Source organism: Molothrus ater, chromosome 9, assembly GCF_012460135.2.
Source record: "Molothrus ater isolate BHLD 08-10-18 breed brown headed cowbird chromosome 9, BPBGC_Mater_1.1, whole genome shotgun sequence".
In the NCBI taxonomy this organism is placed as follows: Eukaryota; Metazoa; Chordata; class Aves; order Passeriformes; family Icteridae; genus Molothrus; species Molothrus ater.
The window spans coordinates 19,022,765-19,042,089 of record NC_050486.2 but is presented as its reverse complement, the minus strand read 5'-3'; the positions used below and the strand labels follow the sequence as shown (position 1 = coordinate 19,042,089).

General features: G+C 39.7%; 1 protein-coding gene across 1 annotated transcript in view; it reads right to left on the bottom strand.

The window, feature by feature from the left end:
* LOC118689563 (vitellogenin-1-like) overlaps positions 1-19,325 on the bottom strand; it is a 43,230-nt gene that overhangs the window by 7,788 nt on the left and 16,117 nt on the right. Inside the window, 17 exon segments of the mRNA XM_036387903.1 lie at positions 611-749; positions 1,269-1,411; positions 2,562-2,768; positions 3,768-3,965; positions 4,826-4,882; positions 4,965-5,221; positions 5,522-5,942; positions 6,577-6,746; positions 7,616-7,835; positions 9,367-9,511; positions 14,423-14,608; positions 14,721-14,814; positions 14,902-15,091; positions 15,345-15,464; positions 15,549-15,608; positions 15,610-15,651; positions 15,735-15,859. Coding sequence (XP_036243796.1) covers positions 611-749; positions 1,269-1,411; positions 2,562-2,768; positions 3,768-3,965; positions 4,826-4,882; positions 4,965-5,221; positions 5,522-5,942; positions 6,577-6,746; positions 7,616-7,835; positions 9,367-9,511; positions 14,423-14,608; positions 14,721-14,814; positions 14,902-15,091; positions 15,345-15,464; positions 15,549-15,608; positions 15,610-15,651; positions 15,735-15,859 — 2,774 coding nt within the window.

Here is a 19,325-nt window from a genome sequence, read left to right as displayed (position 1 = left end):
GAGGGTGGGTGACTGCTCCAGTTTGGTTAGAGCAGAGTTGCATTTGTGGCTGCTCAGACCGGTCACATCAAGCACAGCTACTGCAGGTGTGGGACTGCAGTGCCAACACACACAGGTGCTGTTGTGGCTGCAGCAGAGTGCAAAGTGCTCTCAAGGCCTCCTCCATCTGTGACCCTTGTTCAAGAACTAGTCAAACTGGGTAAAAATGCATAAAGGTGTGAGTGCAGAGCAGTCATACCTGAGACAATTTGGTCTCACTGTTTTCTCAGAATGCAATTGGACTACAGAGCCTGATTTTGCAATTTTTGACTACAGAATGCAATTGGACTACAGAGCCTGATTTTGCAATTTTTGACTACAGAATGCAATTGGACTACAGAGCCTGATTTTGCAATTTTTGACTACAGAGCTTACTCTGCACTGGGCCAAAGCAGCACAAAATCAAGGGAGCTGTTGTATGTATTTGAACACCCACCTCCTATAGTCAGGTATATAGCAGATTCTCTAAAAGGGAATATTTTGCTTTTTGTTTCTTTATGTTGAGTGTCAAAACATTCTGAGTTGAAAATCATTCAATGTAAGGAAAATTAAAATAAAAAATTTAACGTACCTCAGGAGCTTTAATTACTGTATCAATTGTTCGTGGAGATGTTGCAGCTGCTCTAACTATGAATTCATGAGATGGATTTCTTTGATGTACTTCTGAGAAGCCCAACACGAGTGCTGCACCAGGAATGTATTGCATGAATCTAGAGATAAACAAGATGTGACAAACTCGGGTGCAGGAACAAAAGCACACATGGGATGGTGAGGGCTACTGGCAGATCCAAAAACTCAGGAAAAAATGGAAGAACTGAAAAGTTGAGGAAATATTACTTTGGGTCAAATTATATATGTTGATTTTATTGAGAAGAAATACACTGGTTTTATTTTGCCTATTTAAAATGGCTATTTTTTGAGACTGAATAGAAGAATATTTTAAAACAAAAAGGCGTTTTGAACTGAAATAGAAAATAATTTATTATGGAAAATGAAATCAAGCATACTTTTTAAATATTTGGAGGTTATAATTTAATATGAAATATGTGGAAAAACTAGAACACATCCATAAAATATTTGTGTACCACTGAACTTGTGGTTACCATCCAAGCACTGCCCAGACAAGTATTTTTGGGTTGAAAAATTTCATCCAGTTCTTTCAGTGTTTTTCAAAAGCCAAGTAGGGTAAAAAAGTCAAATAAAAATTTAGGAAATAATGAATTACATACTCTGTGCTTGTCTTTTTTATCCAGGATGGAAGCTTTCCCCATTGCACCTTCAGCTGTGCAGCTGGCTTCCTTGCCAGTTGTCCAGTGGTAGTCACTGCTTCTATCCTGTAATCCTGGCACTCCTTGCCCCATCTCAGTCTGGCCTTTGTAAACAGGGAAACAGTCACCCAAAGTTCAGAAAAGAATCCTAGAATGAACCTTGACCATTTCAAAATGCAAAATTTTCTTTCACCAATTTGTGCATCGATCCTTCATATTTCCAATCTTTTACTCTAAACAGGCTCACAGAGAAATTTTGATTTGCTCATGCAAAATCTGAGGCATGGTAGGAAAAATATTTTCTGGTCTGTGCAAAACTACATACACATGTTCATGTCTCAAAGAAGCTGCAAAAAGCATGTTGAGATTTCCTCAGATGTGGTAACTTCTATCAATATGTATTTTTTCCTAGAAGAAGACTGCACTATAATTTCTCTTTTCTTTCCCCAAGACCTCTTGACTTGAACCCACCCCACTTTCTTCAATAGCGAATATCATGCTGAATTTGTTAATCGCAGCTGCAAAAAGCAGAGATTTATAAATTGTTGCACAAACATCTCGTTCTAAAAAACTCATGGGAAGCACAGCACAGGGATATGCAAAACAAGTAAGGAAAGGACCTTTTCCTTCACTTATGATGCTCTCTTTGGCATCAACCCGTTACCCAACTTTGCTTTTTCCATCTTTTCATATAAATCCTAGGAAATACAATGTAAATATATTTGAGTTATGAGTCTTTTGAAATCACAGAACAGTCTGACTTGGAAGGGACCGATAAGGATCATCCAGCTCCATCCAGAAAGAGTTCAGCCTCTGAGTGAATGGCCCATACAGGGATCAAATCCAGTGTCCTGTCCTTAGTGTTAACACCACCCTGCTCTAAACAGCTGAGTTAAACTTGGGGTCAATAAATTATATACAGAAAACCAGGCAGATTCCCAGACAAGAAAACTCATAGTAGAACAGATAATAAATAGTGATGAAGAAGTCAATTTTTCAATTTTTTAAAATGCTTCTACTGGTTATATTTTGATTTATCTTGAAAATCAATATTTTTTGCCAGAGTTTGAAGTGTGCATTTTTTTTTGCTATCGTCTATTTTAATGGTGAAATATTTTCTGAAACTTCCTTAACTTTATGAAACATTTAGAAATAAGTATGCCTTTCCTGTTTAATACTCTTAATCAGCAGATTCTCTGTGCCTGCTCTGGGCTTTGTGGATGTCTCTCTGTGCAAAGCTGCCTGGGCACTTACCTGTGCTTTCAGAGGCAGTATCACAGCATCAGCACATGCTTTCCAATTGGTTTCAGCCAGCTGAACCACAACTAGTTGCACATCAACTTTGGCAGCATCAGAACGAACATATGCTGTGGCTTGATAACCTTGATTTCTGCTGTCACTCCTCACTGCCTGCGCCACAATCGTGATGCCAGGTGGAATTACGTCTCCCAGGAAGTTGCGCTGAAAAAGAGCCCCCGACCATCTGTGTTTAAGGATTCCTGTGTGCTCACCAGAGAGCCTGCAGGCCAGTTAATGTGCACTGATAGCAGGCAGCAGCCCTCGTCCTTCATCACTTTAGTTTGCAGTACATCTATATCCACAATAGTTAAGGATGAATTTGGTTGGAAGCCTTATTGTTCAAAGACGTGATTATTTTGATGAGGGATCCAAGATGCTTCCAAGCTGTCTTTGTACATATAGCAAGGTTTTGTTCATTATGGAAATGTTTCAAATAGTTGCCTACAATGTCTACTAGAGACATTCAGAGTAATATACACATTCACAACTTATTTTACTATACTACAGTTTCTTCAAGCCAATCAAATATTTTGAAATCCTGCTTAGTAGCAGAGTTTCCCATGACATTGCCTGCATTTGCAGAGCTATTTGTTCTATTATTATGTAGATACCTTTATGCAGTACAATTATAGAATACTGTGTGCATAATAAAGGTAAAAGCAATCTGTGCTTAATGGGCCTTCACATTTACCAATCAGTAATGTCCATGGAAAGTCTGATTTTAGTTATACTCTGCCTGCACTCATGACCTCCAGTCTACATTTAAAAATAATTAGGCATACGTATTTATTTCTTCCTCATTTTTACCTAAAGCAACTGATTTTGTATTCTGGGCTTTCACAGGAAAAAGAAAATTATTTCCTCTTTAACTCACAGCTACATTCCCTTCAACATGTATAATTTCCAAATCCAGGCTTTCACATACTGCAAATACCTTCAGAAATGAAGGAAAGGAAACAGACAAACCTGAACACAAGGAGATTTGGAAAAAAAAAAAAAAGAGTTTTTTGCGGGGGAAATATCTCAATGAACTTTGGCTTTCCATTTACAGACTTTTAGTGTCCCTCCAGAACCTAATACCTGGTTAGTGCCACCTCATCTACAGCTCCAGCTCAGCAGCCAGCTAAGCCTGGCTGCTCTGGGTACCACACACAGTTGTACCTCACGTGTCAGGCTGGAGCCATGGCTGTGGTGATGGATGCTGACTCTTTTGCTCCTCCTGGAGTTGTGGGCAGAATTTTCTCCATGGTGGTGGTGGCTGCTGCTGCTGCTGTCACTGCTGCTGCTGCTGTTTCTGTGGCTGCTTCCCAGCTCAGAGGAAGATGATGATGAGCTGCTTGATCCTTTATGATCTGGATGCTATGAAATAAAAATAGGTTAAAAATCTATGAGGCAGCCTCCAGTTTTACAGTGTAAATATCATAATCAGTGCTATCAGCCTCCCTTTATAGGTAACGGACTTGGACATATCTAGAGTGTTATTTTTATTTCCATGTATAGACATGAATTTTGTTGGGTTGGAATGTGCCTTGTATCCACCTTGACATCTATTGAAAAAAAGACTGCATAGATACTGATTGCAAATAACAACATCACACTGTTTGGGTCTAATGCTAGGGAAAATGAAAAGTGGCATTTCATAAGTGGTCAAATACATCCATATCCAGAAAAAAAACCATAATACAATTTTATGAATAATACTAGGAGGAAGGAATCATCTTTCTTTTTCACATGCAAGATATATAATAGCTGTACAGGTAACACCTACAAAAGCCACTTCATTATCACCCTTCTAATATATGCTAAAAATACCTCTGTGCCATAATGTGTACTGAACCTGGTTTCTGAAAAAAATCTGTGTGATGGTTTTGCCATGGCTTCCTAAGAACTGTGAACATAACTATTCCCATTGGAAGGTCCCGTTGTTTTATTATTCCCCCATGGTCTTTGTTAACCTAGTTTTGGCTGCATTTGTGTGTCCTGACCCAAATTTGAGAATTGCAAGTGCTGCAACACCAAAAAAGATGACGTGTAATAGCATATTAATAATAAATCTGCTTTTTTTGTTCATCAGAAATATTGTTATTGGGGGTTATAGAATGGTCAAGGGAAATGGTCCAAATAAAGCCCTTCAGTAACAGGTTTGATCACATCAGCTACCATGCAATGGTAGCTACCTGCAGCTACCATGGCAATGTGCACTTGAATTAGGCACCTACCCAATGGACGTGAGCAGACCTGAAGCGGAGACTGTATACTTTTGGAAGGTGATACTCCTGCAAAATTCACAAAGAAGTTATTACCTACGGGTCAGTCAAGATCACCTCCTAGCAGAAGTCAAAGTATTAGACATTTTACCCATTCTGTGGAAGTGTGACCACTGCCACTGTGAACTCGGGACTTGGCGTGGTTTGTCTCAGCTCCTTGGTCAGATTTGCTGCGCCAACGGGAAGCACCAGTGCTCTCACTGCTGCTGCTGCTACTCTGTGTTTTAGGCTTCTGCTCACGGGCACTTCTCTCTCCTTCAGCAGCACTGGCAAGTGGAAACGGTGTGGTCTTGGACTGCTTCTTAGCCTTCTGCTTTATACCAGATGCTTTGCTACTGCTGCTGCTACCTGCGCTGCCTCTGGTACTGCCTTTGCTGCTGCTCTGGCTGCTGATACCACTGCTTCTGCTACTCCTACTGCTGCCCTTGCTGCTCTTACTACTACTGCTTTTGCTACTGCTAATATTGCTCTTGCTACTGCTACTACTATTCTTACTGCTACTGCTGCTCTTGCTGCTCCTACTGCTGCTGCTCTTGCTGCTACTACTACTGCTGCTCTTACTGCTACTACTACTACTGCTGCTGCTGCTATGACCGCTGCTCTTACTGCTACTACTGCTGCTTTTGCTACTGCCACTACTGCTCTTACTGCTACTGCTGCTGCTCTTGCTGCTACTACTGCTGCTGCTGCTCTTACTACTACTACTACTGCTGCTCTTACTGCTACTGCTGCTGCTCTTGCTGCTACTACTGCTGCTCTTGCTGCTACTACTGCTGCTCTTGCTGCTACTACTATCACTGCTACTGCTGTCACTACTACTGCCACTGCTGCTACTACTGCTGCTTTTGCTGCTGCTGCTGCTACTACTACTGCTGCTACTGCCGCTGCCCCCAAATGGGTAGAACTTCTTTCCTTTGGCTTTGAACTGCCCTGTTTTCAGATTTATCTGGGTGCCTCCCTGTGATGCTCTGTCATCAGAGTCGCTGCTGGAGGGGCTGCTTGTTGTACTCTCGGCACTTCCACTGGCGCTGCTGGCGCTGGATGATGAGCTCCTGTGTTTTCTTGTCCCCTAGTCAAGGGTAACATTGGAAAAAATTATTTTTCTGTGTTCCTGCAGAATGGCATAAGTAAAATCAGATGCAGACATCTCTGAATCTCTGCTGCCTTAGAAGACAAGGTGTATGCTCGATAACATCTTTGCAACACATCACAATAATTCAAAGGCAATTTCATAATAATGTGTTAAACCCACACATAAGCAGAATACCCCAAACACTTCTGTGATAAGGAGCGCGTGCAGCAGTTGTTGGCCTCACAATGACATGTAACTGGTATCAGTAATGACAGTGCTGTAGCTGTCACTGTCTCAGGGCAGGTTGTGTAGTTGGTGTCAGAGCATTTTGCTGCAGTTGCAGTAGCTGTAAATATCAGACTACTTTTTTGGCCACACAACAGCTATTTTATCCCTTACAAGAGATTTTCAGAAAAGCATGCAAAACCAACCTGCTCCTTCTAATGTCTTTCACTTGCAGAAAGGATGAGTGCAAACAAAAGACCTGCTGAAAGACTTGTGTATCCAAAAGTCTGTCTTTAATTTCCTTTGGCATAATATCTAAACAAAGGAAGCTACTTAGTAGAAGGAATAAAAATAACCTTTGTGTAATGTCTCCCACAAATTCTGAAGTGGAATTTCGCAGCAGTACCTGATCATCAGTGTCAGCAAGGATTTTCTTCACTTTTTTAATTGCTTCTTTTCTGGAAGATGCTTGTGCCTCTGGATCTTCAAATGTTACTAGACGTATCATTTTTGTAGGAGCTTGGTCTCCTGCTTGAATTGTGACTTGTATTTTTTCAATAGGTGCCTCAGTGGAAACTGAAATTGCATGGCAATTAGTATTATTGTTACTATTAGCAACTGAATGAGAGAATAGGCCATAATTTATTTAGCCATTTTTTCTCAAATATAAATGTTCAGTGATTATTATTGGTATTGACCAATTTTGTTAAATTTTTTTCCTAACAGCTAAAGCATTTATTAATGGCAAATAAATTTTAAAATATTACCATGGTACTAGATTCTTTCAGGTCAATAAACAGAATATCAGCAGATTTAAGTCAAGTGAATTGGATTGTTTAAAGAGATAAACCATGGGTTAGAGAATTAAATGTCAGACAGGAATTGAGGCTTAATTCTTGAATGCTAAAGAATGGCCTAATGGTTAGGCCATTAGTTTGATACTTAGAAGACCTAGATTCAGTGGCCTGCTGTGCTTTTATTTCTTCTGATCATGGATTAAGACATTAAGGACTAGATCCTGGCAGGGTTAATCCATAATTCCCTTTTAGAGTCTGGGTTTTAGAATGTAGCTACAGGACACTGCATCAGATCTGTTGCCCATGTCCAATTGCTTCGTGCTTGCATCCCAAATCCAATGATTCAGGATGCATCAGACACACTCTGCAGGCACAGATCAGCTCTGCTTGACGCTGGCCACGCTGAGCGACATTGCTGGGAGAGCTGGGAAATTGCTGCTCAGGCAATGGGGGAGAAATGGATCCCTGCTGTGAGCATAGACTGTTGCCAATACTGGCTGGCCTGGTTCTTCTAATTGTAGACTTAGTGGTACTTAAGATGCAGAAAATACATATGCACGTATACGTCTGTATCTGTCTTTATGTGTGAGTGTGTGTATATACACACCTCCACCCACTATTTTCTCTTCTGTGCCCACTTATATTTACCTGGCTTGAAGCTGATTCTCAGGGCATGCTCTCCAACCAGGTAATAAAGAGGCAGGTTTTTGATAAATGCTGCGTGCACGCTTTTCTTCTCAATGCACACTTGAACTCCAAATGTGCTCGCATTGAAGCACACGGACTGAACAAATGGCTCTTTTTGGGAAGAGGAGCGTCCAGAAGAAAAGGGATTTCCAGATGAAACATCCTCTGCAGACTGCCTACCCTATTAGATAGCATACACATCAAATGAACTCAGACAAAAATGAGAGTAATTACCTGCACATTATGCATCATATTTTGGTAGCAGTACCTGTACTCTGCAGGGGGAATTAACCAGTTTATTTTAGATACCAAGGCAGTGACATAGAACAACTTAGTTCTAAAGTGGACAAAATTATCATCTGAATGGGTTGATTAGACTACCTACTGTAAAAAGAGCTTCAGGTTGTAAGAATGGGAAATTATATCAAAATTAATTTTAAATATTTAATTTTGTTTCCCTGGAATATTAGACAGTGTTTACAGGTTCTTGATAAAACTGACTGTACTTTAGACTGACTGGAGTTTTTTCCTTTGATTTTTGATGTGTCAGACAATAGAACTTTCAACTATGTCCACAAAAATTCTGAGTCAGATGAGGTCTAACGTGAATGTGACACTATATCATTTAAATGGTCAAAACATATAATGTATTAGAAATGTCCACGAAAACCCATGTAATTTACATGTGATAAGCAATGCTTAGAGAAGAACAAATTAAAATTAAATAAAATTGGAATCAAATCCATGAAATGAAAACTATGATTTCCTGAAGCAATGAAGCAAATACCTAAAGACACAATAATCACAAGATTTCTTTTCACATATAATTCATGTTTGCAATTATTTTTTTATGCAGTTTATCATATCTCACAAGATTCCAGCCTTGCATGAACCCTACCAAAAAACCCGGAATTTCTGGTGATACTGAGAAATGCTCCACTCAGTGCCATTTTTCAGTTGCTGTTCATTTAAGAATAACTGCGGAGTGCCGAGTTTTCAGGAAGGGCAGCACAGAGGCACAAAGCAGAAGAAAGCTTGTTCCAGGATATTGGAAAGTGCTCTCACTGATAGCACGTTTGTCTATTGACTTCTCCATAGGAAAGTGCTGTTCTTGTCCTCCGTTCATCTCTTATTTTATCTGAAAACCCTTCAGAGTTGCAGGATAACAATGAAACCAGAACAGGACAGTGTATTCCTGCCTCTGTTGGCCTGAGTGAATTGTCACAGCGATGCCTTCACAGCACTGCCCAGCTTAGAAAGCCTATCCCGGCTTTTAAGGAAACCTGGCTCAGGAAGTCATGACACAAACTGCACTCTATCCTCGAATCAGGTTGCTTATAAGCATTATATTTGGCTCTCTAAGTCAAGCAGTGGAGCATCATGTGGAACATTTGTGACTGCCCCAGGAATGTGGTGCTTCCATAATGGTTGTGAAGTATTTTAAAGATCGTGGGCCTGTAGATGGCAGTGCAAAATTAATTACCAAAGAAAACGCTTTTGCTTTAGACAAAGTGTTGCAAGTTTGATGTATGACACTCTAGATTTTAAAATAATGTTACTATAGGGCTATTTGTGTTATTAGATTGAACCTGACTTATTTGAGTGAATCAGCATTGGTCAGAGATGAATTGTAGCCTTTCCTATAGAGAAAATAAATGGTTCCCTACTGTTTAAAAGCCCAAAAAAGAATAGCCAGACAGTACATCATTTACCCCAATGTTATCAGTCTCTCCTGATGCAGAATCTGAATTGAAGGACATCTTCATTATGTCAGGTACTGCTTCAGGTAAAAGAACGGGAGTCATCTTACTAGCAGCCAAATCCCCAATATTTCGTGTAACAGCAAATGTCTTAGACCTGCAGAATAAACATTAGAGGAAACCTGTATTGATAAAGCACTGCTGAGGAACAGACCTGAATAATGCCTTGTAGCCTGCACTCAACAACAAGTATCATACCTTGCAAATTGCTTTACAGATATTTACGGCATCCTTCCTGTTGTGTTTTCAAGGACTGCTAAGAGTCAAGAAAGACAATCTCAGGGGCAGATAGCCCTGTTAGAATTTTAGAATCATGTGTACAGGTTAAAAACCTTTCAGTTGATTGAATCTTCATACTCTAATACCGTGAAAAACAGCACGCTTAGAAGCCTGGCTGTGGATTACATTATTAAATTTTTGAGTCTCCTATTTTGAGCTCCTGGACTTTTAAATTTTTAAATTCATCTTCTGTGTGTTCACTGCAGTAGCCTTAGTTCTAACTTCTTTTGACATTGTATTTGAAAAAATACTGCCATAACTTCAAAAAACAGCCTGGGGACTGGTGGCTACTGAATGCTGTTTCCTGTGCAATTTTTATTAGAGCAGAATTGAAGAAAGGAGTGTGAAATCATGAAACTAAGTGTCTCCAGCTTGATTTAAATTCACTAATACTCATGGCTTGGCCATGGCTTGGCAAGAGGTCAAGAGAGTTGGGCAGGAGGGTTAAGAGCCTATTTATGTAAATCTGTCTGGTACATTGTTTCCAGTGTTGTCAATTCTAAGTGTAGTAGTCAGGATCCCAGATAAGTGATAGAAGGTGCAGCATCAGACTGAGGCTCTCATGGCAAAATATCCTGAACCCCTGGCTTCATACCCACATTTTTTGTGGAACTTGTTATGGTGCTGTGAATATGGTGCTGAGTTTTGTTTTGGGTCAGAGCAACATCTCGAATGCTGAAACGCTTTTGAGAGACAAAATCCTACTTCCCTCAGCTATTAACACTGTGCTAGCTCTACCTTATTAGCCATTTATCAGCTAACATCCACCTCAAAATTCCCCATGTGCTCTTTCTCAAGGATGAAGCTGATCTCTTTGCCCTGGGACTTTTGTGGTCTGCCAATGGAGGTAGCTGCTGTGACAGTGAATGGAGATGGTCTCAAAATGGTCTCTATTTTAATACGGCCCACACTGTACTAGCCTGAGCAATTCCAATCTAACCTATTTGAAAGATGAATTTGTATTCATTTGATAGCCCTCTCTTCCTCTTGAAGGCTCCTACCGTGCTGTGTGCAATGTAAAGCACACAATTGCTCTTCATGTGGAACACCTCAATAAAACGTGTGTCACCTGTGGGCTTTGTTTTCTTTTCCATCTCTCTCTTTTTTTAGATAAGGACATGACAGCAACGCTCCACGCTGGGTGATAGGAGAACCTTGAAGAATGGAATCTGAAATAAAATATTCTCCCTAACAAGCTGAGGGGATAAAAGAAAATACAAATCAACTTGCATTTCAGATAGCTCATCTGGGTAAAGAGACAAAAAGGGAAATGGTTTTATTTTAATCCCATTCAATAATTCAAATGACCACTGAACTGCAGGCTGGATCTCCAAGCAGAAAGCCCTGGGGTTTCTTTTCCAATTTTTTAAGTATTTTTATGCCAATAGTCTACTCCTGCCACCTAATGAAAGCGAAGGATCGATTCCTCCCTGTTGAGCACAGAGAGCCGACAAATGTAGCTGCATCACAGGTGACACATGTCAATGTCTGCAGAATCACACGGCACAGTAAAAATAGGCTACAAGAGCCAGCTCTGGTGCTTTAACAAGAAAAAACAGTCACAAAGAAGGCCTAAAGCTATGGTATGAAAGAATCCGTTCTCTCTGATCCCACACAAGGGAGAAAAAATAAAAAGGAGATTTTCCAATATGTATTAGTGCATTTTTTTGGATGAGAGAAGAAGCTGTGCTATAATATAAGCCAAACTCACTGCATGGGTAGGGGACAAGCAACTCAGCTGTGTTGGACACACTGATGCTTGAGAGAGTGTGGCCTTTGAGCTCTCCTGTCCCCCCTAGCATGGGGACAGGAGAGCTCAAATGTCTGTTTAAAACAAAAAACAATCAACAAGAGACTATTTTTCCAGGTTTTAAAACAAAGTGTGACATCACATGTAAATAAATGAGCAGTGCTTCCCAAACACACCTTGCTGCCTCAACAAGATCACTCTCTGCATTCTCTGCTATACATGGTGTAGCCATGTTGGACAAAGAGATTTATAATTGGCTCATCTTACAAATAAGATGCCTATGTGAAGCAATTTCTGCTAATCCTACAGCTAAAATAAGCAAAAAACCTTGTGATACAAGCTCTATTCATGATTATGCATATACTTCAGTAGGCTGTCATTATGAATATGTGTTATATTAGCAAAGTGCATTCTCTGGCAGCTCTCCATATTTATACTTTAATCACAGAGCTCTAATTTCCCCTGAAATTTATTTGATTTTTACTTCTTGTAAATTTTGTTTAAAAGTATGTTGAAGTAGCCATCTGTAGTATACTAAATAATTATGTTAAAAGAGCCTTAAAAATAACCATTATTTTAATTAAATTTTGATAGGATTGAATTGAAACACATGCTATATATTCTCTCCGTAGTACGATTAATTACTGTGCTCTGATTTTTTCTATAGAGAGTTGAGCCCATAATGTGCTGATTTGTCTTGGGAATGCAACATCTCTATCACCAAAGTTTTCTATTTTTTTTTCTTCGTTTGAGCCTATGATTACTAACCTGAATTTCTCTTTGGCTCTTGAAAATTTATATAAATCCCACTGCTGTGACAGGTTATAACCTTTATAGCGTGTAGGATATAAATGAATCTAATGCTATTGAAAACTGTTTGCTTCCTGTGTCTGAATGTGAGAGATGATGGGGAAAATAATACCACATCCTGTCTAACTTTAATGCCATGGGCATGTAGAAAGTAACCTGCTGACCATCAAGACAGTGCCCAATACGAAAATATTTTGAACAAAGCTTACAAACATATGAAAGATCAATAGCTTTCTAGAACTATTTCTTTAAATGAGGTATTTAAAGCTAACAAGGGAAGGTGTCACAATATCTCTAAAACATTGACTTCAATTGGATCTTTATTATTTGGTAGATCTATGTAAAAGGAAGAAAAAGACGATGTTGAATTAAATTTTTTAACTCAGTCTATATAGCTATATATATCTATATATTTATATATCTATATATCTATCTCTTTTCTGTCTACCGTGCCCTGCTTGTTTTTCTTCATGCCTCTAAGATTTTACTTTGCTTGGTCTTTGACCTCCTCAGTGATGTGGTTCAATGTTACATTCTCTAGTTATTGCTTTGCCTTCACTTGCACTCATTGCTGTTTCATTGCTCCATGTGGTTTCCACTGGCCATTTGTTTTGTAACAGTGAATGGGAATGCTTTTTGGAGAGAAATTGATGGTGCTAGAAGTCATCTAGTGAGTATTAGCTTTCTCATATACTTGGCATTATGGAGCTATTTCCAAGTGACTACTTCACTTTATAAATGGTAATGCTGCAGGGTCTAGATCAGGGCTTGTGCTGGAACTCATGGGCTTCTCTGCTGTAATACCTTGTTTCTGATACTGACTTGCTTTCTGCTTAATGGCAATGCATTTAACCCTTTCTGTGTCTCATTTGATCTCCCCTTAGGTCAAAGGAGGAAAATATTTTTTATCTATTTGCAGGGAGGATCCTTCTACTAATATTTCTCTCTGCTTGAGGCTCTAAACTCCCCATCAGTATTCAATACTCTCATTTCAGTTCAGTGTGCTTATTGAGTTCATTAATACCTGCCTCCCTCTCTCTAACAGTGGGAACTAGTGAGAGTTGCTGCCTGCTGTCCCTGATGACCTTAGGAGCAGACTGTCCTGGACTCCATAAGAAACTGAACAGAAAAAACCCATGCAGCTAACTTTTCATCTCTGAAATGCTGAGACCCTCCCTACCCCTGCATGGACAAAACCTTATTACAACCAACACTTGATGGAGTGGAGGAATTGTCTTAGGGAGGAGGATGAGATGTCAAATGCACGTCAAATGGTCTGTGACTATTGAAGGACAAGGGAAAAGAATGATTAGCCTAACTGGTGGCTAAATGGAGGAAACCTGCAGAGCATCTCTGGGCCAGCAGCCATGAATGCTAATTGCAGCTGGATCAAGATACTGATCTCTTTTGTTACGGCTGTATTCCTAGAGCAGAAGCTTGTTAACATTTCAGTGGTTTGTATAATCGCCGATTTCTGTTGTCAGTGAAGCTTTTTCCTTTGTGAAGGATTTTCAGCTTCTCTTTCTCAGGTTCTTTTTTCATGTGTGTGCGTGAGAAGGTTTTCTAAGTTTGGTCTACTGCTTTGATTCCTTGGACATATTCTTTCTGTTTCCTCCTGCTCTTTGCATTTGTATTTCCATCTGTTTTCATTTGTTTGGCATCTGGCTACAATAGTTTTCCAGAGTGTATTGTAATTGCATGCACTGATAATAAATCAAGGGGACCTAACAGGTAAGAAAACCAAATGGCAGCCACAGGGGAACAAAGTAAAAACATAAGAAACACCGAACACTATGCTTCAAGGCATCTAATGCAAATATAGGTGGGTTAGCTGTTCTAACTGATAGGATTCATCTGGCTTATATCTTACCTAGTGTTTCCAGTTCAAATATTTGTATCAAGATAGAAATTTTATGTAATTTGCGTTTCAGATAGCTTATGGATCTCAACAACTGAGATACAGTCCTAAGGAGGATTTTCAGGTGAAGACCACAGAAAGTAACACATGTTTTCAAGCAAAGCTTTAGTGCATGTCACTTCATTTAAAATAAACATTAACTATACCAATCACTGCCACTTATCCAAGCTGTAAGTCAGAGACAAGATTCCTAGATGTATTTGGGTGACTCTGCTTTGCTACATAGAAAGATACTAAGTGCTGTGTCTTACCTTATGGTAACTACGTTGGTCTCATCTTTACATGGCGGGATTTCAATTTTGATATTTTTTTCCCTCATCTGGATAGTGGCAACGACATTCACAGGTACATGAGCACTCATTTTGGTGCGTGCTTCCAGCCCTGCCTGGACTGTGTGTGTGTTAATTCCCATTACAAAGGTCACCTCCTTGGCCATGCTGAAAAGGTAGAAGGAGGGTATAATTATGTTCATGCAGCAATCAGCTGTTGAATATTTATGGTCTCCGTCACTTGAAAATATTTTTATTTTATTTTATACTAAATACTTACCTTAGACTTGTTTTGGATCTCAGCCTAATGTTGGCATTTAGCAACTCAGTCAATCTGAAATCAGACTTTGGAGAAGGTGTAATCTGTGCTTGAACTATTAAAAAAAAGCAAAGAAAGGGTTAAAAACACCCTCCAGTCTTAGCAAAAATGTTTGTATTGCTAAAGCAATGAGCTATGTTACCATTTCCTGCCACTTTTGTGATAGAAGAGTAATAGAAGCTGGTCTCTGTCGGGAAGCCAGTGCAGGTGGGCACAATGCGGCGGATCTCAGAGGACAGGAGAGCTTTGGTCCACTGCCTCCCTACACCACTTTGAAGGCTACTGATTATTCTCCTTAATGAAGGGATTTTTTCATCAGATCCATACCATGCCTGCAATTACAGAGTTCAACATGTCTAAATAAGCAGAACTTGAGTATCATGATCCGTGTCATTAACTATGCCTCAGGGGAAATTCTGTCAGCAATGATTATAAATAATCCTGATCAAAGCTTGACCTTATTTGCCTTGATTAATACTAGTGACAAAAAACCCAACCATGGATTTATAAAAGGGAGAGAATGTATGAAAGTAACAGTATTTTAGAGATTTTGATGCTTGGGTAGTTGTGCTTTAAAAATGATACCTGCAGTGCATTTTGGATGGCATTTTTATCAAGTCCACCAAAAAACAGCTCTTGGCCAAACATCTTCAAGTAGCCTGATGCAAAAGGTTTGTCGCTGGAGAATGCCTTCCAGTCAGAGAGCTGTGTGAGAAGATGAAAAAATCCTGATTCTTCATAACATCTGAGAAAGCAATATCAGAGATTTTCTTTTCCCCCAGAATTTACCGTTTTCAGGATTTTCTTGAAGTCATAGTCAGCTTCCCAGTCCCTGTCAGGAGTGTAACCGTTTGGCAAACACCTCCTGCAGTCCTTCAGCTGTTATTCCTACCTGTGGGAAGAAAAAGTGCAGGTGCAAGTGGATGATGGTTGTAAGAAGGGTTTAGAGAGCAAAATGTGGGTAGACCCAATTACCTCCAAGGGATCAGCCACTCTTCCAAGGAAATGTGCCCGTAGCTGGGACATTGCTACAGTTGGAATTAAGCTACCTGCATCATTCAATACCAAATATTTAGCTGCCAGCCCGCTCATAAGGAACTCTGCAGAGAAATAGGCAGTAAGACACAGCACAGTTAGTTCTTAGGTCAGAGTGTGCAGATTATATTTATTTACTAATTTAATAAGGAATATAATATGAGCAAGGCCAGAAAACTTAGCTATAGAACTGATGCTCTAAACCAGTTATAAACAGAATATTCTGAATTTTTTAAGTAATAATGGGCAAACCTACAAGCTCACTGGTCACTGCATGGTGGTTATGCCATTTTTCCAGTTGCTTTTGCTGTATCATAGAATCATAGTATAGTTTGTGTTGAAAGCAATCTCAAGGATCATCCAGTTCCAACCTCCTGCCATGGGCTCGGGCACCCTCCAGTAGACCAGTTTGCTGAAATCTGCATGCAAACCTGGCCTTGAATACTTCCAGAATTGGGGCATTCACACCTTCTCTGAGCAAGCTGTGCCACTGTTTCATCACCCTGACAGTAATGAATTTCTTTGTGATACCTAATATGAACTGATTCTCTTTCAGTTTGAATACATTCCCCCTTATCCTGTCACTCCATGCCTTGAGTAAAGCTGGTCTCCAGGTCTTTTGCACGCTCCCTTCAGCTGCTGGAAGGCAACAACTGGGTCAGCCCAGAGCCACCTCTTTTCCAGACTGAACAGTCCCAATTCTCTTAGCCTTTCCTCATGGGAGAGGTGTTCAACCCATCTGATCATCTTGCTGGTCCTCCTTAATACTTGCTCCAACAGGTCCAAGTCTTTCCTGTGTCCCAGAGCTGGATGCAGCCCTGCAGGTGGGGCTCACAAGAACAGAGGAGAGGTGCAGAATTTTCCCCTTGTCCTGCTGGTCTGGCTTCTTTTGCTGCAGCCCGGGACACAATTGGCTTTCTGGGCTGCAAGTGCACATGGCTGGCTCATGTCCGGGCTCTCCTTCTGCAGCACCCTGAGTCCTTCTTGGCAGGGCTTCTTTTGATCTGTTCATTCCCCAGCCTGGATTGATATGGAGGGTTACCCTGACCCACGTGCAGCATCTGGCACTTGATCTTGTTAAAACTCCTGAAATTCCTATGGGCCCACCTTGTGAATTTCTCCAAGTATGGAAAATATGCCTGCCCATATCATTTACATCCAGTCACACTCTGTAAAATCAGCTTATGAAATGCTTTTACGAGACGTCATTTAGGGCACCTTGACTAAGGAGATGAGAAATGAAAACAGATTTGCCATCCTTTGCTAATAGTTCAGTGAAAGTGATACAGATGTCCTGTAAGGACAGATGGTGAGCTATAGATTTGTCTCTCAAATGACTCAAAAACTATTTAATAAATCTAGTCCCAAATGCTGTAACCCTCACATGAAATGCACCAGTTGTTAAATTATTGGTAACTACTGAGTGAACTTTGTGCAAACAATTTGTTTCTATTTGTTTCTCTTTTTAGATATATCATCCATAATGTTCTTAGGTACAGATAATCAGTGCAGAGCACAGTCAGGAATTCTTTGCAGTTCTGGGACAGTTAGATCCTGTCCTGTTTTATGAGTTAAAGTAATCCCTCTACTTTTCTAAGTTTCCTTAGGTTTCAAGAGGAACAAGGCTGACAGGATTTGTAGTCATCCTTGTGCTTCCTTCTAGCCCTCCTCTCCTGTTCCTAACCTTCTGGAGAATAAGGAAATATGTATGAACTGTAATTTTGTCTAATTGCCTTCATTGTTTTGCTGTATGAATCTACTGTGCTATCCAAAGTGCTGGGCACTATCTACCTACAGCACATGAGATTCAGAAACAGCTCCTGGAATCAAGACACAGGTATTTATGCCACCCCACTTTTGACAGAGGAATAAGTGGAGAACATTCAGTAGATAGATGATGATCATATTAAAAAAAACCAAACAACCAACCAAGTGGTGCCACACCGGGACATTACTAGTGACTTGACAGAAAACTTAAAAATGTGAAGACTAATTTTCCTCTGCATGAGCTTAGCCAAGGCAATGCCAGGTGTTTTCTGGACAAGACACTAAAACTGAGGCACTGTACTTTAAGTGAATTTGTTAATTTTTTTATGCTCTTACCACAAAACCTATTAAAAAATCCATAGTAATTCCTGATACTTAATAAGAAGTATTCCTTATAGATGATTAAATGATTATATAGAATTCATTGACTTGAAGAGAGCAGGAATATTTTCCATACCTCTGGCATTACATAGTGCTAATGCTCCAAGAATATACTTGCCATTTCACCCTGAGTTTGATGACAACTGCATATATTTGATTAATGTCTTACCCCAAAGATGGGGGAAAGAAAACTTAGTGAGGAAAGAAAGCAGTCTATGGTACATATAAACATCAGTACACAGTTAATTATATGAATCTGTGCATATTGAGAGTCAGATTCTCACAGTCCTCACACTGAGCAGAACCTGAGTCACCCCTTTGATTTCAGCAGCAATGGGTAGAGCATGAAGCACTATTTGTGGTGGTCATGTGTGACAAATTCCAGAGTAGAGATAGATTCAGCTGACATTATTTCCTGTCATTAAAAATTCAGCATCTAGCACCACAAAGATCTGTGATGCTGGGGGCAGATTTTTGTTTTTATCAAGGAAATAGGTACTGCATTACAGCCGTCACTATGGTAACTCTTCCAGAATGGACTCACAGAAAAATATTTTACCTGTGGCTAGTGGAGACAAATCAAATTAGAAATCCTCTTCCCATGTTAGTGTAGTAGGAGATTGACTTAATTTAGCTGAGTTATGCAAGTCTAAGATTAGCATGTGTGAGAAAAAGATCTTGTTTTTATTTTTCAGGATGAGGACCTACCTATCCATGGTAGCCAAATTAATGACAATGGTCTTCACTGGGAAGTAACAGCAATTCCCTGATGTACTTCATTTCCAGGCTACAGCCAAAATAAAGTATTCCATTTCACATAGCCTCCCTCATACATATTGCACCCTTCTTTCTCACTGTGTGAAAATTTAGATGGCTTAATTTTAAAAGCAAAAATTAGAAGACAAAATGAATGCCTAAACACAGAAACACATATCTTCATATTAACAGAAAATGTATCTATCCCTGAATGTATTTTAAGTAGTATAAATGTTCATGTGGTGTATATTAGTGACTGTGTTTCTTTGGGCACTTGCTGTCTCCATCATTGAGGCAGCAATCACATGTATAGTGTATTACTGTGATTCTTACAGAATGTATTATATTTATTTCTATTATAGCACACATTAAATGGTCATGTAAATCCCAAAAAACTGGGGCAAGGCAAGAATAATATTTGCAAAAGTCTTTCAAACCACACCCCTGTTTCCAAAAAGGAAGCAGCAGTACTTGTACACTCAGCACTGTGGATTTCAGATGTTTCAGAGTGTCTTAATGTTGATTATTTTGAGAAGAATCTCAACACATACCAGTGAATGACAAAAGTTCTAAACACATCTGGCTCCTGATAGATAAATAGCATGTGTAAAGAGACTGTGTTTGGAG